The 22240-nt window shown below is 42.1% G+C and overlaps 1 protein-coding gene across 1 annotated transcript; it reads left to right on the top strand.

The window, feature by feature from the left end:
- The first annotated feature begins 8431 nt into the window (after positions 1 to 8431).
- Positions 8432 to 19469, top strand: LOC128048794 (17-beta-hydroxysteroid dehydrogenase type 6). The gene is made up of 4 exons (XM_052641219.1): positions 8432 to 8744; positions 11055 to 11313; positions 15024 to 15187; positions 19252 to 19469. Exons 1-4 carry the CDS (start codon positions 8432 to 8434, stop codon positions 19467 to 19469), a joined length of 954 nt encoding a protein of 317 aa, XP_052497179.1.
- The last annotated feature ends 2771 nt before the right edge of the window (positions 19470 to 22240 follow it).

Here is a 22240-nt window from a genome sequence, read left to right as displayed (position 1 = left end):
TTAGAGTGCGGGCCCAGTAGTTGTGGTGCACAGGCTTAGCTGCTCTGCTGTACCTGGAAATTTCCCGGATCAGAGATCAAACCCATGTCCCCTGCATTGGTAGGCAGATTCTTATCTACTGCACCACCAGGGTCAGACATCTGAGTTAAAGATTTAAAAATTTGTTTATATACTTGTTTGGATTGCACTGGGTCTTCATTGCTGCATGTGGGTTTTCTCTAGTTGTGGCAAGCAGGGGCTGCTCTCTAGTTATGGTGCATGGGCTTCTCACTGCAGTGGCTTTTCTTTTGCAGAGCAGGGATTCTAAGGTGAACAGGCTCTCAAGCCCTAGAATGAGTGGGCTTCAGTAGTTGTGGCACATGGGTTTAGCTGCCCCTGTGGCATGTGGGATCTTCCCAGACCAGAAATCGAACCTGTATCCCCAGCATTGGTAGGCAGATTCTTAACCACTGGACTGCCAAGGAAGTCCTCAGTTAATGATCTTAGTGCTTTTTTTTCTGTATGAGAAGATGCAAAAATCTGGGTTCGTTAAATTTTTTTCCACCTGAGATATCTCAAACTAAGGCATCTATTTTTCCAAAGTATAAAATGCCTTATCACATTCTTCATCCTGAATTCTTTTCAGAGTGTACTGCCAGTCAGTGACTGCAGAGGCTAATGACTTGATCCTTGTAGAACTGGATAGTGGGCAACATTCTTTGTTTTACAAGTAATACCTAGTTTGTATGCCCAGTGTGAGGACAAAGAATGTCACAATGGATCAGTCCATGAATCCGTGTGTTGTTGATAGACTCACTCTTTGGATCAGTGACCAGACTGATTTAACCTTATAGATAAACCCACATCTGAAGATTTAAAAAAAGGGAATAAAAGCTATTCCTTATTTTGCCTTGTGCTGTATAGCAGAGAGACAGGTCCTCTGCTTGAGACTGAAGGTCAGGGTGAACTAGTATGGCCCAGTGTAGTGATAAAAAGCATATAGAAAAGACTAAGGATGTTGCAATGCTTGGAGTTGCACACACTGAAAAAGTGATTCAGATAAGACCTGGAGGAAGATGCAGGGTTCAGGGATAAAAGTCTAAAATGGCAATAATCAAACAACCACCACCAAAGTAATCCTAATAATATCTAGAAATTACATAGTGCTTTAGATGTGTTAACTCACTTAAACTCTCCCAACAAATCACTGAAGGGTCCTTTTCCCATTTTGAAGATAAGCATGCAGGTAGAGGGCTTCCCTAATGGTGCAGCGGGGAAAGAATCTACCTGCAGTGCAGGAGCTGCAGCAGACCGGGGTTCGATTCCTGGGCCAGGAAGATCCCCCGGAGGAGGAAATAACAACCCACTCCAGTATTCTTGCCTGGAAAAGTCTCATGGGATGGAGGAGGCAGGCGGGCTACAGTCCGTGGGGTGGCAAAGAGTCAGACACGCCTGAGCATGCACAATAACAGCACAGGTAGAGAGGCTAATTAACTTGCCCAAGGCTACGCAAGTAAATGGTAAAGCCTGATTTGAGCCCAGGTAATCTGACTTCAGAAAACATGCTCATATTTCTGTGCTATCCACAAAATCAGGGTTGAGGTCAGGGGAACTCATGCAGATTGGAAAGGAATAAAAGGAAAGGTAGGCAGAGTATTAGCCAAGAGTCTCACTGGTATAACAGACTCCAAAAAAAGTGTTCTGAGAAATGTAATGTGTTCTGCACTATATATATTTTTAATTCAGCTGCACTGGCTCTTCACTGTAGTATACGAGGTCTTTAATTGTAGGGTCAGGGCTCTTAGTTGTGGTCCGTGGGATCTAGTTCCCTGACCAGGGACTGAGCCTGAGCCCTCTGCATTGGGAATGCCAGAATCTTAACCACTGGACCACCAGGGAAGTCCTAGCTCTGCATAGTTGCTGAAGAGGAAAGTTACAAAAGCCTGAAACACCTCCAGGTTTGGATGTGAGAGTCTTCGGCACACACCAAGTAGAGTGACTGGGTGGGGAAGCCCAGTTTAGGAGCGAGCCTAACCTTGAGGATTGCCAACCTCCCTAGGACTTCTCCTGGGTTTTTCCTTTCATTTTCACACCTGTGTCAGGTTTTTATGGTTGCTCTACTGAGAGATAGATGACACGGTATTATGGCTAGTTTTTGTTGGGATTTTCAAGTTTTAGAGAAACCAATCAGGGGTAGTAGTCAATATTAATATTTCTAATATCCATACCAGTGGCTAGTGACCCTGTGTTCACCCCAGATTCCAAGGCATCCAGAGAGGTCAGTTCATGGGGCCCCAAACCTTCCTGCTTCCTCCCTGGGGCCCTGTCACTGAATAAGACCTGGGCTGGTGAGGATGGGCTGCGAAGACTCATGATGGCGGGAGGAGAGACAAAGAAGGGACATCCTGGTGGGTGCTTAAGCAGAGATTAAGCCATCTCTACTTTCTCCTGGAGCCCCTGGAACCCTCTACTTCCCCACACCTTTTTCTACCTTTCTTTCCTCTTCTGCTATATTCTCCCTTTCCTTTCATGCTTACATGGCCCCATCCACAAAAACAAACACCGTTCCCTTAGAAAAAAAGCTCACTCTGCTAAGTGGGGAGAGCAGTAAGGGAATCTCAGGCTGGGGGATGGCCAGATGAGCTCTACAGTTCACTGTAGATAGTCTTAGGATGAAGTCTCCAAGACAGAATGGGCTAATGACTTGGCTGTTGGTAAAGAAAAGGCTCAGAGGAAACACCTACAGAGTCATGTTTCCATTTGAGAGTCTTCAGTCCAAGGAGGTGGCTCACTGAAGACACCTGCTAAGCAGAGCCTAGCCCTCAGTACTCCCCTGAGACTTCTCCTAGGCTTTCCCTTTCTTTCTCCCAACCTCTTAAGGTTGTTGTAGTTGTTCAACCTTGGGACTGTTGACATAGGTGGATTATTTTCCCCTATCCTTGGAAACACTTGTTAACTCTTGTCTTTTTGATAGCAGCCATTCTAACAGACGTGAAGTGATAGTTCATTCTGATTTTGATTTGCATTTCCCTGATGATTAGTGATATTGAGCTTCTTTTCATGTATCTGTTGGCTGTTTATATGACTTCTTTGGAAAAATGTCTACTCAGATCCTTTCAGTTCAGTTCAGTCGCTCAGTCGTGTCTGACTCTTTGCGACCCCATGAACCGCAGCATGCCAGGCCTCCCTGTCCATCACGGACTCCTGGAGCCCTTTTGTAGTTGGATTTATTTTGCTATTGAGTTTTATGAGTCCCTTCTATATTTTGGATGTTAACTCCTTATCAGATATACAGTTTGCAGATATTTTTCTCATTCTATAGGTTGCCTTTTCGTTTTGTTGATTGTTTCTCTGGTTGTGTAGAAACTTTTAGTTTGATGTAGTCCCACTTATTTTTGCTTTTGTTGCTTTTGGTTTCACAGCCAAAAAAATTATTGCCAAGGTCAACATCAAGGAATTTTGCCTATGTTTTCCCACCTGGGAAGCCTGTGGGCTTGTCATATATGGTCTTTATTATGTTGAAATATGTTTCTTCTGTGGGGCTTCCTTAGTAGCTCAGCTGATAAAGAATCTGCCTGCAATGAAGGAGATCCCAGTTCAATTCCTGGGTTGGGAAGATCCCCTGGAGAAGGGCATGGCAACCCATTCTAGTATTCTTGCCTGGAGAATCCCCATGGACAGAGGAGCCTGGAGGGCTACAGCCCATGGGGTTGCAAAGAGTGGGACACGACTGAATGACCAAGCACAGTGCATACTTTTCAAATAGTGACATCAACAGAGCTGTGCTTGAGGAAAATTATCAGACAGCACTGTAGGGAGGCGAGAAGGGACTAACACTGTGGGGATGGTGAGAATGCTCCTATGATAGGGCAAGCAAGAGGTACTGAATGTTGAAGGCTTGAACAATGGGTGTGACCATGGGAATGAAGGGTAGGGGACAGGTGCTCCAGATAGAGAGCTGGACTCTACAGCCTCATCTCTGGAGGGAATGCATGGGGCAATGAAGAGAAAGTGTCAGAGCCTTAAGACTAAAAATAATACAAACAGGAATTGGGAATCCTGGAGGAGAAACAGTTTTAGGAGAAAATATGATGTGTTCTATCTTGGATATATTGACTATCTGGCTCAACATCTGGCTGGAGAGTACTTAAGGAAATTAGAAACACAGGATAGAGCCTCAGAAAATGGTCAGGTCAAGGGATATAGATATTTGAAATAGTCAAGACATCTCAAGGCTTTTGATTCATGTTCAATTTTGGCTTATGTTTTGGGATTCTGCCTGGCCTGGCATATGTCTTTTTCAAGTTTAGTCTTACTATGTGGTGGTTGAATAGTAATACGTAGAAAGGCTGTGGGTTCCAAGCTTCCTCTTCACCGGGGACATGGATTCTCATCTTTGAATGGCATCAGGAAATTACCCTTTTAGTCAACAGACAGGCAGGATGAAGCTCTGTTTATACAGTGCACCAGAGAATGACAACTGGGCAGAACAGAGGCAGTTGCCTAGAGAACACAGGACTCATATTGGAGAGAGCAGAAAACTTGGGGGAGGGGAGAGAATACGGAGGCAGGGGGAGGAGGGAAAAGGAGAGAAACAGCAGAGGAGGGAGGGAGCATTCAATGTCTCTGTCCACTGTTTTCTCCCCTTCACTGGCTCCTCGAGTTCTATTCACCTCTACCTTCAACAGTTCTGGACCTAATTATAAAAAAATGATTCTCTGCAACACCAGTTAGGTGTTTCACAATTCAACTCAGTTCTGACGCTAACGACAAGGAGACAACATTAGATTTCACAAGTTAAGGGTTCAGCCCTACAAGCCTACTATTCTCGTCACCCCTCACTTTGGACACCAGTTATAAGCCCAGATTATCACCCGTGCTTCTGACAGACAGTAGTTTCAAGGATCCAGCAACCCCATCCTTGGGTTTGATTAATTTGCTATAGTGGCTAACAGAATTTACAGAGAGACATTTTACTTATTTGATGACTGGTTTATTATAAAAGGATATAACTCAGGAGCAGCTAGACGGAAGAGATGCTTAGGGCAAGGTCTGGGTTTCCTTGTAGCTCACTTGGTAAATAATCTGCCTGCAATGCAAGAGACCTGGGTTCAATCCCTGGGTCAGGAAGATCCCCTGGAGAAGGAAATGGCACCCCACTCCAGTATTCTTGTCTGGAGAACCCCATGGACAGAGGAGCCTGGTGGGCTACAGTCCATGGGGGTCACAAGAGCTGGACACGACTTAGTGACACACGACAGAACTTAGTGGACACGACAGAACTTCTCTGCCCTCTCCAAGCCACCTTCCCTGAATCTCCCAATGTTCATCTGGAAGCTCTCTGAACCCTATCCTTTTTGGTTTTGGTGGAGGCTTCATTACCTAGGCATAACTGATTTAAATCATTGTATGCTTCGTCGCTCAGTAGTGTCTTGACTCTTTGTGACCCCATGGACTGCAGCCCGCCAGGTTCCTCGGTCCATGGGATTCTCCAGGCAAACATACAGGAGTGGGTTGCCATGCCCTTCTCCAAGGGAACTTCCCAACCCAGGAATCGAACCAGGGCCTCCTGCATTGCTGGCCAATTTTTTACTAGCTGAGCTATCAGGGAAGCCCCTAAGTCATTGGCCGTTAGTGATAAAACTCAATCTCCAACCCCTCTCCTCTCCCTGGAGGTCAGGAGGTGGAACTGAAAGTTCCAACCAGTTCAGCACAACGTAGAACTCTACTGGGCAGTCTTTGTTCAAGGACCCTCGTTGTCCTAGCTGAGAGTTTCTCAGGGCTGAACTGCAGTTTAAGTTTCTTCCTTTTAAATCCAACTTTCCTTCTCTTTCTTGTTTCAGACCTGTATTGGCACCTACTCCTACACTTTCCACCTTTAGTCTCTTTAGGTATTTTCCCCCAGTGAATGCCTTGCATGTCTGTTTCTGTCTTGGAATCTGAACTGACACACAGGGATATTGATAGGACCTACCTTAATGGGCTGTTATGAAAATTCAATGACTTAGTATATATGAAATGCTTATAACAGGACCTGTAATACAGCACGTGCTTTGCAAGTGTTAGCTGCTCTTACTATAATTTTATTATGCTTTTGATCTCAAGTTATACTTTATTCTCACTAGGAAATCTCTCAGTTCTTGGACTGGCTTGGAAGCCTCTCCTGAATGCTCCAACAGCATCTGGCCCTTACTTCTATTATGGTTGGCCCTCCATATTTACGGGTTTTGCACCTGCAGATTCAACCAACCACAGATTAAAAATATTAGGAGAAAACTTTCCGGAAAGTTCCAAAAAAGCTGAACTTGAATTTGCGTCATGCCAGCAACTATTTACATAGCATTTACACCACATTTACAACTAATTACAGGCATTTACATTGTATTTTCACCTATTTCCATATCATTTACATTATATTAGGTATGGTAAGTAATCTAGAGATGATTTAAGGAGGATATTCATAGGTTATATGCAAATACAATGTAATTTTACATAAGGGACAGAACATCCTCAGATTTTGGTATTTGTGAAGGGTCCTGGGACCAACTCCTCATGGATACCAAGGGATGACTGTATATTGCATTGTTTTCTTGTCAGTCTTTACACTTGGACCATGAATTCAATGCATAATGGAATCTTGTTTTGTTCGCTTTTGTGTATCAGTGCTTAACATTGTATCTGACTCATAGTGGATGTTGAATTGATGTTGTTGAATGAAAATGATTCAGTGGAGTCTTAACAGATGAGTATTATTTGTCAAATGGATGAGAGCTGGCAAAGAATTATAGACAGAATTGTATACTGGGGCATGAAAAGCCCGTACTGTGTGGGTTATTGAAAGGTGCTTATTACAGCTAAAGAGTAGGGTGCAAAAGAGGGTGGTAAAAGAGGAGGCTAAGAAAGAAATCTGGGATCAGAGCTCTGGGGAGACCTTAAAGCGAAGCTAAGGTAAGCATTGTGTAGGCCTTGTGATGTCCTAGTGGGCCCAAACCCATCTATTAAAAAAATCTTAATTTATGGCTGATCTGGGTCTTCGTTGCTGCACTTGGGCTTTCTCTAGCTGTGGTGAGCAGGGGCTTACTCTCTGGTTATGGCACGTGGGTTTCTACCTGTGGTGGCTTGTCTCGTTGTGGAGCATGGGCTCCAGGCATGCAAGCTTCATTGTTTGCTGCGTGTGGGCTCGGTAGTTGTGGTTCTCAGGTTCTAGAGCACAGGCTCATAAGTTGCAGTGCTCAGGCTTAGTTGCCCCATGGCACGGGGGATCTTCTCAGGCCAGGGATCCAACTGGTGTCTCCTACATTACAAAGTGATTCTCAACCACTAGACCACCAGGAAAGCCCCTACACCCATCTTTGACCTCTATCTATGACTTCCCAGGTGGCTCTGTGTTAAAGAATCCACCTGCCAAGGCAGGAGACACAGGAGATTCAGGAGATTCGAGTTTGATCCTTGGGCTGGGAAGATTCCCTGGAGAAGGAAATAGCAACCCACTCCAGTATTCTTGCCTGGGAAATCCCATGGACAGCAGAGCTTTGTGGCTTCAGTCCATGGCGTTGCACAGAGTCGGAAACGACTGAGCGACTGAGCATGCACGTGACTTTATGAGTCATGTGTTAGTTCAGCCAGAAACTACAGATTGCCCCCAAAAGGTGGATTTTTCTCTAGAACTACGTATAGAAGTGTAGGCATCTCTGAACATTCATTTCAACAATGCATATGATTGGTCTATATTTACAAACTGCTTTGGCTACAATGTCTCACCAAACTGTTAGATCTCTTAACTAATCTCTTTGCTTTCATCATACCCCTGTTTAATCCATCCTTCATTCCCACTGTGAGACAGATCTTTCTAAAGCTATATCTGGCCATCTTAGCCTTCAGTTTAATACCTTCTAATGGCACACCCTTGTTGCCTATAACATACATCCAGATTCCTTCGTGCGGTTTACAGGACCCCTCCTGGTCTGACCCTTTACCACTTCACCTTCCATTTCTTGTTGCATATGCTCTCTACATCACCTAAACTGCTTGTAGGTATCAGGAAGTTTTATGCTGCTCACCCCTCCGTTCATGTACACATTATTGCTGCCTGGAATGTAATTTCATCCTTATCCACTTTTTGAACTCTTTAACTATTTTATTGGAAGTGTTTCAAAAATTATTGCCTCTGTGAAGCTAGGTCTAACTTAGCAGGTAGTGGGTCACTCTCCTTTATAGCTCCATCAGACTGTGTATATTTCTGTTTGGCATCTACCACAATTGCAATGCAGTTGTTTGGTTACTTCCCTGATTCCCCTCTCTAGACTGTGGCTAGAGGGTAGGACCATGTGTTAGTTAATACAGAGTCCTAGCAAATAGTGCGATGGTTGGCACATAGTAAATACTGGTTAAACAAAAAAGGAAGGAATAAAATGAAAGCTGTTCTTTTTCTTTTGAAGGAGGTCCTCTCACCATGTGGCTGTACCTGGTGGTCCTCGTGGTCCTGTACTACCTCCTGCGCTGGTACCGGGAGAGGCAGGTGGTGAGTCACCTCCGGGACAAGTTTGTCTTCATCACGGGCTGTGACTCAGGCTTCGGGAACCAGCTGGCCAGGCAGCTGGACCTGCGAGGCTTGAAGGTCCTGGCTGGGTGTCTGACAGAGCAGGGGGCCGAGCAGCTGAGGAACCAGACATCAGACAGGCTGCAGACAGTGATTCTAGACGTCACCAAGACAGAGAGCATTGCTGCGGCCACTGAGTGGGTGAAGGAGCGTGTTGGGGACAGAGGTATGGGGAAGTTTTTTCTCCTTTCATTTACTCAGGCATGAAGATGTTAACATTTTATGTGCATATATATTACACATATACAATCTCAAAAACAGGGCTTGAAAGACTGGCTTTGTCATTTGAAAGACAGTTGTGATCTTTGGCGGTGTTTTTTTTCCTTAACAATGTTTGCATTGAATAATGAACCCAGTAGATTTCAGGCTGTTATCTCACCTTGCAAGTGAAGTATTTACAACCACAATTCTTTTCTTCACAATTCTTTATGTTTGAAGAATTTTCAAGGTGTTCTTAAGGATCTGCTTCTTCTTCCCTTGGCTACCATCTAAAATACAGACATTCTTTGAAGCCAGACTTTGATCATCTTCTTTTTTTAAAATAAGTTTTCATTTTATTTTTTCTAATTAATAGGCTGTATTCCTTAGAGCAGTGATAGATTTACAGAAAAGTTGGAAAGCACAGAGTTCCCATATGCAACCCCCCTCTTATAGTTTCTCCTATTAGTAACATCTTGCATTGGTGTGGTACATTTATTACATTGATAAACTGATACTGATGCATTAGCATTAATGAAAGTCTATAGTTTACATTAGGATCCACTTTGTGTTGTATGGTTCTATAGGTTTTGCCGAATGTAAAATATCCTGTATTTACCATTACAGTATGATGCAGAATACGTTCAGTGTCCTAAAACTCCTTTGGCTCCACCTATTCACCTCCTCTGCTCTCCCCCACTCCTCTCAAATCCTGGCAACTGTGCAGCCTTCTACTCTTTCCATGTGGCTGTTGTGCCGTTACTCATTTGTGTCCAGCTCTTTGCCACCCCATGGGTTTCAGCATGCCAGGCTTCCCTGTCCTTCACCATCTCCTTGCTCAAACTCAGTGATGCCATCCAACCATCTTGTCCTCTGTTGTCCCCACTCTTTCCATAGTTTTACGTTTTCTCAGATGTCATGCGATTGGAATCATATTGGATGTAGCTTTTTAGACTGGCTTCTTTCATTTAACAATATGCACTTAAGGTCCCTCTGTGTTTTTCTGTGGCTTGAGTACTCATTTAATTTTATTCCTGAATAATATTCCACTGTATATACTACAGTTTGTTTATCCATTCACTTACTGAAGGACATCTTGGTTGTTAAATTTTTTGGCAATTATGGATAAATCCACTTTTCTAAAGTTCATTTTCGCTGGATATTATCCAAATCCTCTTTGATCCCTTTCTTCTTTCTCTCCTTGTTTTATGGTTCTTTAGGTCCTGATAATTGGACCTCCTAGATATCTATTCATCCAATGAGTTCTAAAATAGTAATAAAATTATTTTTTTGGATTGAAGAATGTTTATTTTTTTAAATTTGCTTTAAATTAGGAAACTGATTTTAAAATATTACTCCTACCTGAGGATGTTCTTGACTCCAGAGGCAGAAGTTATGGTTAGTTACAGCCTCTGTGCTGTACATGGTGGTTTATTTCTACTGTACTGTCATTATTATTGTTCATGTTTTCCCACCTGTTAGAGAGTGTGCTCAAGGACATGGGTCTCTGTTAACCATCACTGTGTTCCCAGTTGGTAACATATTGTCTGATACATGTTGAGGGCTCAACAGGTGTTGAATGGATCTCATTTACGCATAGTTTAATCTATTACCTTTATGCCCTTGATTTCTAAATTGTTTCTTGTTCATCACACCTGAATTTCCAACTACTTGCTGGTTTTATCAACTGGAAATTCTCCTGGAAGCTCAAACTCACCAAATCTAAAGGAGAACTCTTATTGTCTCATCGTCACCAAATCTGCTTTTCATTTTGGTCCTTGAGACTGATTCTTTTCTTCTCCCTCCAACTCCAGAGCTCAAGACAAGAAGATATACTTTCAGTCCTTTGGAAGTACTTTCTGTTTCACCCTGAAAGTGATAATATAGCCATTTAATCCAGAAAGAGTCTTTTTACTAGACTCCCTACCTTAGTGGGCCTTGGACTTCATATCTTCTAATTGTGTATATTTTTTGATGCTATAAATACTGAAGTTCAGTTCACACTGTTTGGCAAATTCCCTCAAATCAAAAGCTATCATTAGGGTTCTGTTTATCCTCCCTGGATTCCTGCCTTCTCTTTGTTTTTGGCTTGACCTTCTTTTATTTCCTTACTGATAGATGTGTTTAAGATTGAAAATACATATTCTGATTTGTTTAAGATTGAAAAAGTATATTTTGTCTAGCATTTTTAGCTGTTTTCAACAGAAAGATTGATCAAGGTAGAAGTCTGTCATTTTTGTCTGAAACTAAACTCCTGCTTTGATTTTTATTGTTTTAGGGCTCTGGGGTCTGGTCAACAATGCAGGCATCTTTCACTCACATGGCTATGCTGAGTGGGTGAAGATTGAGACCTACAGGGATACCCTTAGGGTGAACCTCATTGGTGTGATAGAGGTGACCCTGAGCATGCTCCCCCTGGTAAGGAGAGCACAGGGGAGAATTGTCAATGTCTCCAGCATTCTGGGGAGAATTGCTTTCTTTGGAGCAGTCTACTGTTGTTCCAAGTATGGAGTGGAAGCCTTCTCAGATATTCTGAGGTAAGACTCTAAAGTTAAAACCATCTAGAAGAGTGGGATGGGGAAGGAGATGGGAGGGAGATGTGGGAAGGAGGGGACATGGCTGATTCTTTTTGATGTATGACAGAAAGCCACAAAATTCTATAAAGCAATTATCCCTCAATTAAAAAAATAAAGTGGCAGAGAAACCCCCAAACAAACAAAAGCAACCACTGAGCACTTAAATATGTCTTAGTCACCACGACCTACTAGTCACTTTCACCTACGTTATCTTATTTCATCACTTCCAAAATCTGATATGTTTACTGCTGCTGCTGCTGCTAAGTCGCTTCAGTCGTGTCTGACTCTGTGCGACCCCATAGATGGCAGCCCACCAGGCTCCCCTGTCCCTGGGATTCTCCAGGCAAGAACCCTGGAGTGGGTTGCCATTTCCTTCTCCAATGCATGAAAGTGAAAAGTGAAAGCGAAGTCGCTCAGTCGCGTCTGACTCTTAGCGACCCCATGGACTGCAGCCCACCAGGCTCCTCCATCCACGGGATTCTCCAGGCAAGAGTACTGGAGTGGGATGCCATTGCCTTCTCCGATATGTTTACTAGATTTTATTTATTAGATAATAATCAAATATTGTTGTTTACTAGATATTGTTGCTAGTCTGTTTTATGCAGAACGCTGAGGCTCAGATTTGGTATCTATTCAGAGTTCACCTGCAGCAACGGTGATCTGGCAGATGCGAGTTTTGACCAAGTCTCTGTCTCTTCTCACCACACCACATTCTAACTCTCACGATATATCCTTGGTAAAATTTTATTTCTGGAGAGAGGATCACCTCTTTCCTCCTGTCCTCATCTCTTCACAGCAACTCTTTGGTGCTCATCTGCTTCCAGTTAACTTATTTCATCCCATTGTTCTGTATATCTTCTCTTTAGCTAATGGTTTCTTTTCTTTCTTATAACTTTAGTTTGCCACAACCCTCTAATGGCAGTGCCTCTACCTCCTGGCTTTTAAAAATACCTCATTTCAGCTTCCTGCTCCTCTATCAGTGGCTCCTACTTTTTATAGTTCCCTGCATATTTTAACTTCTGAGCCAGAGAATCCTGTTGGGCCTGAGATCATTTTTTGTGTGTATTCTGTATGACACTACATGATGTGATTTTTTATTTTTGCACTTACTATCTGTTAGGCACTGCTGTGAGTATTTTACATCTAATAAATCATTTAATTTTCATAGCAACCCAGTGAGGAAGAAGTTATTTTTATCCTCATTATATGTCTAGGGAAACTGAGGCACAGAGGTTCAGTAATTTGCCATGGCCATCTTGGTAATAACAGGCTGAGTCACTGTCCAGTCCTAAGAAGGGCTCTTCTCCCATTAAGGACCCTTCCTGGTCATGCCAGCTGTAGACACGAAGATGCAGTCACACGGTACAGAATAGTGCTGCACAGACTCTCCTTTAGCAGAGGCTGATTCTAGCGGCAGTTTCTCTTAGAAACAAGCTATGAATATTACAAACACCATGAATTAACTTCCTATGGCAGTTGTAGTAAGTTTCCACAGGTAATTTATGGTGCATGGTGTCTTACAACAGCACACATTTATTCTCTCACAGTTCTGGAGTCTAGACGTCTGAAATCAGCATCACTGGGCCAAAGTCAGTTGTTGACAGGGCCAAGTTCTTCTGAAGGCTCTAGGAGAGAATCTGTTACTTGCCTCCTGCTTCTGGTGGCTGCTGGAATTCCTTGGCTTGTGGCCACATCAGCCTCTGCCTTTATGGTCACTTTGCCTTCTCTTCCTCTGTTGGTCTTTGGGTCTACCTATGCTTCTCTTATAAGGACAGTTGTGATTGCATTTAGGATGCACCCAGAGCACCTGGCACAGTCTCCCTAGCTTAAGATCCTTAACTCAATCAAACTTGCAAAGTCTTTGCCACATAAGGTAACATTTACAGGTTTCAGGGATTAGGACCTGATATGTTTGGGAGTCATTTAACTTACCGCATGCCATGTCTGGTATATATCTAATACAATGTGCATATCATATTATCTGCTTAGGAAAGGAGTAGGGAAATAACCAAGGACATTACACGAGTTGTTACTATATGGCAGGCATCTTTCCTGGCTTCCTGCCTATCCAACATTTTGACCAGCTCCGAGGGGCCGCTGCCTGCTGATTTACCACTGCTCATCCCTTTTGGACTCCCAGGCCAAGAGCGAAGACGTGCCCTTCCAACCTTTAAATCATTATTTAGTTCCTGTAGGAAATTCCAGTTTGCCTTAATTATGCTAAGGATAAACAGAAAAAGGAAGTTTTGTCCCCCATTTGAGTTAGAGTTTTAAAGGGGATGGAGATGTGGTGTGTTGGGAATATATGAGAAAGCTGCAAGGGGAAGTGAAATGCAAAGGGCCAAAGCACCCCTGGCTTGCCTAGCCCCTCCTTCTTCTCCAATACACACAGGTACCTGGAGAATCGCTTTCTGAAGCTTTAACTTGAAAGGTTTTAGGCTTTGGTTTGATAAGGGAGGGTTTTCCTTTAGAGCAGTGGTTCTTAACTTTTAGCATGCCTCAGAGTCACCTGGAAGGCTACTTTGGACAGATTGTTGGTTCTTATCCCCAAAGTTTCTGATTTAGTAAATTTAGACTTGGGCTCAGTAATCTGCATTCTAACAAGCTCCCAGATGCTGATGCTATTGATCTGGGGTCCACGCTTTGAGAACCATTCATTGCTTTAGAGGATCACGATGCTTTGTGTTTTATATTCTTATGAAACACTGCTCCAAACATTTCTCCTTGACATTAGCTTGGGCTTCATCTTCTCTAGCAAGGTGCTGCAACCTCTAGAGCAGGGAGCAGCCCTCATCACTGTCCCGGAGTACTGAAAGAATATCTCACAGGGTGCACAATGCCATCTTGCTTCACTTGGTGAAGGCAGCACTTCGCATAGTGCCTGATACATACACAGCCCCCTGATGAACTTTCGAAAATGTTTTTTGAACTAACCTGAATATTCTGGAGTGACCAGTGACTTGTCAATTTAATGCCCACATCATATTCCACTAATGGTCTCTTGCAGTCTTTGAACACACTATAATTTTTCACAGCCTGCTGCTTCTGTGTGTGCAATTCCATCAGTATGGTATTCCACTCCACTCTTTCTTCACTTGGAAATTTCCTCTTTATCCTTGGAGGCTCAACTGAAACATTTTCTCCTTACTGAAGCCTTCTTTGACTCCATCAGAAAATATACATCTTCTTTTCTACTTATGTAGCCCCCTGAATACCTTGCCTTTATAGCTCTTTTGACTTGTATTGCAATTATTTGCTTATTTATCAGACTCACTCACTGTGGGCTTTTCAGGGGTGGTGAGCAGAGTCTTAATTTACTGAGATTGTGCATGCAAAACACTTGGCCCAGTAGACACATAAAAACATTCATTTTCCTTATTATTCCTTGTATTCTTCATTTTTCCAGTGTATAGCACATGGCTGAAAGTGAACAACTCTGTTAAATAAATGGATGTGGAATTGAATGGTTATGGTAGTTTGTATAATCATTCCCAATTATTGCACCTAGGGATGTGTAAAATTTTGTTTTGTTCTCCTCCATTTCTTTATCCTTTAAAATATTCAGTAAAGGTGTTTTTATAACTATTTTGTTTTGTTTTCTTTCTGAAAGCATTGAAATTGTGGTATCTTTCAATCAGAGGAATTAACTTGAGGGTTTTTTTCCCTCCTAGGCGTGAGCTTCAACATTTTGGGGTGAAAGTCAGTATGGTTGAACCTGGCTACTTCAGAACAGCAATGACAGATGTGCAGAAGTCCTCAGAGATAATGAAACAAATCTGGAAAGAAACCCCTGCGCATATTAAGGAGACCTATGGAGAGAAGTTGTTTGATGCCTGTGAGCTTTTCTTTTAATGGCATGATGGATAATCTTGCATGAAAAGGGCAAAGGCTGTTGGTAGAGAGAGATTGGGAAATCTTCTAAGAATAAATCACCTTCAATAAAGCCTTCCTAAGACAAGAGGGAAGGTTCCGGAAGGTTCCAGTGCCTTCATAGTCGGTGTGGTGATGGCTGTTGTGGCTGAGGAAGAGGCCATACAAGCAGCCTCAGGCCAGAGCTTGCCCTGCCTTGTCCCCTATGGGCCTGGACACCTGAGCACCAGGGAGGTATTATGTGGTTGGAAGTGTGGAGGAGGGGGTGCCTCTCCCCAGTTTGAAGGGGCTGGTGTGGGAGGCCCGCTTAGTTGAGCATTCAGTATTATCTACTCTTTGGGTAACAGCCTAGCTACAAACTCCACATTTTATTGTGAGAGGAGGGAGGGTGCATATAGTGGGGAGAGGTGAGTGGATTAGGAGAGGATTTGCAGGGCACTGTCGGCCATTCCCAGAGGCTGGACCTCATGTGCAGGCCATGGGAGTCCTGCAGGAGTGAGAAGGTTCAATTTCATGGCGTGGAGGAGGGTCGGTTTTGGGGGAAGCGGGAGGGCAGTCCTTTAAGTAGAAGAAAGTCATGCATACTAGTGTGGGGTGCACCTTCCTGGGGAAGCGGTACTTTTTTTCACATAAAGAATTTAGCAGCTTGCCAAGTCCAAAGGGAGCAGCTCTCTTTTCCCGTTCACAAAAAGGCCCCGTGGCAGGTAGCAGTAGCCCTGGCCTTGACTTTGGGTGATATCTCAGTACAGAGAAAGGAGAAGGGGAATGTGCACATGGAAGACTCCTGACCTCCAGCCCTGTCTTCTGGGTACATCAGGCTTAAGGGGGTGGCTATCCACAGAGGGGAGAGAAATTGGATCAAGGAAAGGCTGATAGAAAACTTCAGGGCCTCTCAGAATACAAAGCTAGGGAACTACAATTCCTAACAAGTCAGGTGGGCAGCTGCTTTTCTGAGCTCTTCTCTACCTAAAATATTAAACTATTAGAGACTTTGTCTCCCCTTGTGGGTACATATATTTGACAATAGAAATCAAAGGACAAGAGAATTTACTAAGAAGTGGTTTTATGTAAAAGGAGGGATATATGTATTTAATGATTTAAAGGAGTTGAAGTTGTTCATTTATTTGTCCCTCAGTTCAGTTCAGTAGCTCAGTCGTGTCTGACTCTCTGCGACCCCAGGAATTGCAGCACGCCAGGCCTCCCTGTTCATCACCATCTCCCGGGGTTCACTCAGACTCACGTCCATCGAGTCAGTGATGCCATCCAGCCATCTCATCCTCTGTCGTCCCCTTCTCCTCCTGCCCCCAATCCCTCCCAGCATCATAGTCTTTTCCAATGAGTCAACTCTTCTCATGAGGTGGCCAAAGTACTGGAGTTTCAGCTTTAGCATCATTCCTTTCAAAGAAGTCCCAGGGTTGATCTCCTTCAGAATGGATTGGTTGGATCTCCTTGCAGTCCAAGGGACTCTCAAGAGTCTTCTCCAACACCACAGTTCAAAAGCATCAATTCTTCGGCACTCAGCCTTCTTCACAGTCCAACTCTCACATCCATACATGACCACAGGAAAAACCATAGCCTTGACTCGACGGACCTTAGTCGGCAAAGTAATGTCTCTGCTTTTGAATATACTATCTAGGTTGGTCATACCTTTTCTTCCAAGGAGTAAGCGTCTTTTAATTTCATGGCTGCAATCACCATCTGCAGTGATTTTGGAGCCCCCAAAAATAAAGTCTGACACTGTTTCCACTGTTTCCCCATCTATTTCCCATGGAGTGATGGGACTGGATGCCATGCTCTTCGTTTTCTGAATGTTGAGCTTTAAGCCAACTTTTTCACTCTCCTCTTTCACTTTCATCAAGAGGCTTTTTAGCTCCTCTTCACTTTCTGCCATAAGGGTGGTATCATCTGCATATCTGAGGTGATTGATATTTCTCCCGGCAATCTTAATTCCAGCTTGTGTTTCTTCCAGCCCAGCGTTTCTCATGATGTACTCTGCATATAAGTTAAATAAGCAGGGTAACCCCATATATATATCCAAAATACTATCTTTTAACATTTATTATCAATATAAAAGTTATTAATAAGATATTTTATATTTTTTCCCTATTTGTCTTTGAAAGTTGATGTGTAGTTTACATTTACAGCATATCTCAACTGCTGCTGCTGCTGCTAAGTCACTTCAGTCATGTCCAACTCTTAGCGACCCCATGGACTGCAGCCCACCAGGCTCCTCTGTCCATGGGATTTTCCAGGCAAGAGTACTGGAGTGGGGTGCCATTGCCTTCTCCGCATCTCAACTGGGATATTAAATTTTCCTAGGAAGTACTTCTGTATTTGGATTAGTACAATTGATAGTTGCCAGAAGCATTATTCATAATAGCCCCAGAGTGGAAACAACTCAAATGTCCATCAACTGTTGAATGGATAAACAAAATGTGGTAGAGCCATACAATGGAATATTACTTGGCAATAAAAAGAAATGAAGTACTGATACATGCCAGAACATGGATGGACTGTGAGAACACTTTGCTCCCTGAAAGAAGCCAGTCACAAAAGACCACGATCTATAATTCTATTTATATGAAATATTCATAAAAGGCAATCTGTAGAGACAGAAAGTAGATTACCATTTGTCTAGGGCAAGGGTGGGTTGGCTGTAAATGGAAGAGTGATTGCTAATGGGTATAAGGCTTCTTTTTGGGATGATGAAAATGTTTTAAACTTAGACTGTGGTGATGGTTGCATAATTCTGGACAAATTAAAAGTCATTGATTTGTATATTTTATTTTATTTTTATTTATTATTATTATTTGATTATGTCACTTGGCTTGTGGGATGTCAATTCCCTAACCAGGGACTGAACCCAAGTTACAGCAGTGAAAGCACTGAATCCTAACCACTGGATCACCAGGGAACTCCCTGATTTGTATACCTGATTTTTAAAGATTTTTATCTACTTATTTATTTTGGCTGCACTGGGTCTTCCTTGCTGTGCATGGGCTTTCTCTTTAGCGGTGAGCAAGGGATACTTTCTGGTTGGGGTGCTGTGGGCTTCTCATTGCCGTGGTTCTTCTGTTGCAGAGCACGGACTCAAGGTGCACAGGCTTCAGTAGTTGTGCCTTGCCAGCTCCAGAGCACAGGCTCAGTAGCTGTGGTGGCCAGGCTTAGTTACCTGTGGCATGTGGGATCTGCCTGGACCAGGGATCCAAGCAAACTAAATTCTTAACCACTGGACCACCAGGGAAGCCCTGATTTGTATACTTGAAATGGATGATTTTTGTCTTTGTGACCCCGTAGACTGTAGCCCACCAAGCTCCTCCGGATTCTCCAGGCAAGAATACTGGAGTGGGTTGCCATGTCCTTCTCCAGGGGATCTTCCCGACCCAGGGATCGAACCCAGGTCTCCCGCGTTGTAGGCAGATGCTTTAACCTCTGAGCCACCAGGGAAGCCCGGATGATTTTTATGAATGTGAATTATCTCAATAAAGATGCTATAAAATTTCCAATTGAAAAGTAGATTCACATACCTATATTGTTCCAAACATATTTAAAAATTTCCAATAACAGAATTGAGCTTTAAAATTAAGTAAATTTTAAAATTCAGCTTTCAGTCATACTAGCTATGTTTTATGTGCTCATTAGCTACATGTGGCTAGTGGCTGTTATACTGGGAAGCATAGGTCCGATAGGCCTAATTCTTGTGGAACTGAAATGTAGTTAGACTTCTGTGACTGCGTGCAACAGGATCTTAGAAATATAAATAATAAGTTGAAAGTGAAAGTGAAGTTGCTCTGTCGTGTCCAACTCTTTGTGACCCCACAGACTGTAGCCTGCCAGGTTCCTCTGTCCATGGGATTTTCCAGGCAAGAATACTGGAGTGAGTTGCCATTTCCTTTCTCCAGGGGATTTTCCCAACCCAGGGATCAAACCCAGGTCTCCCAAATTGCAGGCAGACTCTTTACCATCTGAGCTGCCAGGGAATCCCTAAACCATAAGATTGCTAACTACCATTTTTCTTTTTGTTTACAGATCACGATATCATGAAACAAGGGCTGCTGAGTTGTAGCACAAACCTAAACCTGGTCACCGACTGCATGGAACACGCTCTGACATCTGTGCATCCCCGCACTCGATATTCAGCTGGCTGGGATGCTCAGTTTTTCTTTGTCCCTCTATCTTATTTACCTACATCCCTGGCAGACTACATATTGACTAGATCTTGGCCCAAACCAGCCCAGGCAGTCTAAAGAAAAATGGTTTGATGGCCCTTGAAATGAAGACAAAAATCTGAAATTGATGGTGTCTCGCTAATCCTAATGCATAACCTATAATTTTTCTAGCAATCAACTTTCTTGCTTAAACCCACTTATCTGACACCATCAGAGAACCAATATGTTGATGTTATAGATATCCAAAGGTTACTCCCTTTAGGTGCTAAATCTCTACTATTTTAGCCATTTTTGGATGCCAATGTTTCCAAAATGCATCAGTCTTCCTGAGTAGACTAAAAATAGTTCAGCTTGTTTTGATGTTATTTCCTTATGTAAGTGAATAGCTGTTCTGTGCTGTGATCAACTGTTGCTTAGGGACTATTGAGAAATGTGGGTCTGTTAATTCTTACTTGAAATGGGTTTGTACTTTGGTACTTTTAATAAATGTTTAATTTCATCTTCTTCCTATTAGCCAGCTGTTTTTGGATATGTTTCTCCTTTATGGCAAAACCAATACAATATTGTAAAGTAATAAGCCTCCAATTAAAATAAATAAATTTATATTAAGTAAAAAGAATTGATTATTAATTTTTTAAAATTTACAGGTAATGTAGTTATTAATTTAATATAGTTAAATTTAAAAGTAATATATACTTAGTTAAAAATTCAGTTATTACTCAAAAGCTTAAAAATGAAAATACAATTGTTTCCCACCTGCATTGCTGCTCCTCAGAGATGAGTGCTTTCGACTTTTGGTTATTTCTTCTGGTATATATCACTGTGTATTTTAATAATATACTTCATACTGTTATTTCTTGATTTATTAATTTTAAACATTTTTTATTAACTTCCTGTTAGGATAAATGAGAATTTAGCTTTTTACACCACTTTCTTGACCATTTTCTTTATCTCCATACTGCTTTCTTTTTTCTTAAATTTATTTTTTATTGAAGTATAGTTGTATTACAATGTACTAATTACTGCTGTACAGCAAAGTGACTCAGTTATACATATATATATACTTTCTTTTTCATATTCTTTTCCATTATGGTTTATCACAGGATATTGAATGTAGTTCCTGGTGCTATACAGTAGGATTTTGCATGTATTACTTAGCCATAAATGGTACATATATATATATATAAAATGGAATATTACTCAGCCATAAAAAGAGTGAAATAATGCCACTTGCAGCAACACTGATGAACCTAGAGATCATCATATTGAGTGAAGTAAGTCAGACAGAGAAAGAGAAATATGATATTGTTTATATGTGGAATCTAAGAAAAAGGGTACAAATGAATTTACCTACAAAACAGAAATAGAGTTACAGTTGTAGAGAATAATCTTAAGGTTACAAGGGGGTAAGGGAGGGAGGGATAAATGAGAAGAATGAGATTGACACATACACACTACTACACATAAAATAAGGAACTAATAAGGACTATATAGCTCAGGGAGCTCTACTCAATACTCTGTAATGTCCTATATGGGAATAGAATCTAAAAAACAGTGGATATGTGTATATGTATAACAGATTCACTTTGCTGTACACCTGAAACTAAAATAATGTTGTGGATCAACTATACTCCAGTAACAATTTTTAAGAATCTTCTACGATTCTGACAGTTTTGAAGAGTATGCTGTGCTGTGCTTAGTTGCTCAGTCAGGTCTGACACTGTGACCCCATGGACTGGATTGAACCCAGGTCTCCCACATTGCAGGCAGATTCTTTACTATCTGGGCCACGAGGGAAGACCAAGAATACTGGAGTGGGTGGCCTATCCCTTCTCCAGGGGATCTTCCTGACTTTAGGAATCGAACCAGGGTCTCTGCCTTGCAGGTGGATTCTTGACCAGCTGAGCTGCCAGGGAAGCCCTTTGAAGAGTATGTGCTGTGTGTGTACTTAGTCACTCAGCCATGTTCGACTCTTTGTTACCCCATGGATTGTAGCCTGCCAGGCTCCTTTGCCCATGCGGATTCTCCAGGCAACAATACTGGGGTTGGTTACCATGCCTTTCTCCAGAGGATCTTCCCAACTCAGGGACTGAGCCCAGGTCTCCTGCATTGCAGGTGGATTCTTTACTGTCTGAGCCACCAGGGGAGAGTACAGGCCAGTTATGCAAAGTGTCCCCCAGTTTGGATTATGTGATCCATTCTCATGATCAGATGCAGGTTATGCATTTTAGCAGAAATGACATAGAAGTGCATCACTGTGTCCCTCTCAGTGCATCCCATCAGTAGGCACAGATGTAAGTTAATCTCAGTACTGATGATGTTAAGTTTGAACCCTTGGTTAAAGTAGTCTGCCATGTTTCTCCACTATAAAGCTAATTTTTTTCCTATGTAATTAATCAGTAAATTTTATACACTAATATAAATTTTTAAAAATATCATAGCTTGGAGATTTCACAGCAAATATAAACACCTAATACTTGTACAAAATAGCAAAAGTAAAACCAATGATCAAAAAGATCATGATCTTCATATTTCAGAAACACAGAAAGTTATCACCAAACACCTTCTGAGTTTTGGCACAGTTTTTACATTGTATTTTCCATTAAAAGAAATGTTTATATTGAAAAAAAAGTAATTTGTCAGGATATTTCAACATTATATATATTCCCCATTCCTCATCAAACTTTTACCACTCATTTTAGAATTATTCATAATTCTTTTAAAATCAGTTCTTACTATGATGGTTGCAAATGGTGATTTTTAGCTCCATCCTTTCATCTATGTTTACAAGTTGAAATTTTCATTCCCTTTATTTTTTATTTATCATAAGAATGGGTTAATGGAGTCTT

This window comes from Budorcas taxicolor, chromosome 5 (genome assembly GCF_023091745.1).
Source record: "Budorcas taxicolor isolate Tak-1 chromosome 5, Takin1.1, whole genome shotgun sequence".
NCBI lineage: Eukaryota > Metazoa > Chordata > Mammalia > Artiodactyla > Bovidae > Budorcas > Budorcas taxicolor.
Note: the sequence above shows the minus strand (reverse complement) of the source record. Positions and strands in the feature narration are given on the sequence as shown.

Bases quoted from the DNA above. Each gene is read 5' to 3' on its own strand.
- LOC128048794 (XM_052641219.1), top strand. From the start codon at position 8,432: ATGTGGCTGTACCTGGTGGTCCTCGTGGTCCTGTACTACCTCCTGCGC. The intron at 8,745-11,054 runs GTATGGGGAAGT...TTATTGTTTTAG, and splicing joins GGAGCGTGTTGGGGACAGAG to GGCTCTGGGGTCTGGTCAAC. The intron at 11,314-15,023 runs GTAAGACTCTAA...TTTCCCTCCTAG, and splicing joins GCCTTCTCAGATATTCTGAG to GCGTGAGCTTCAACATTTTG.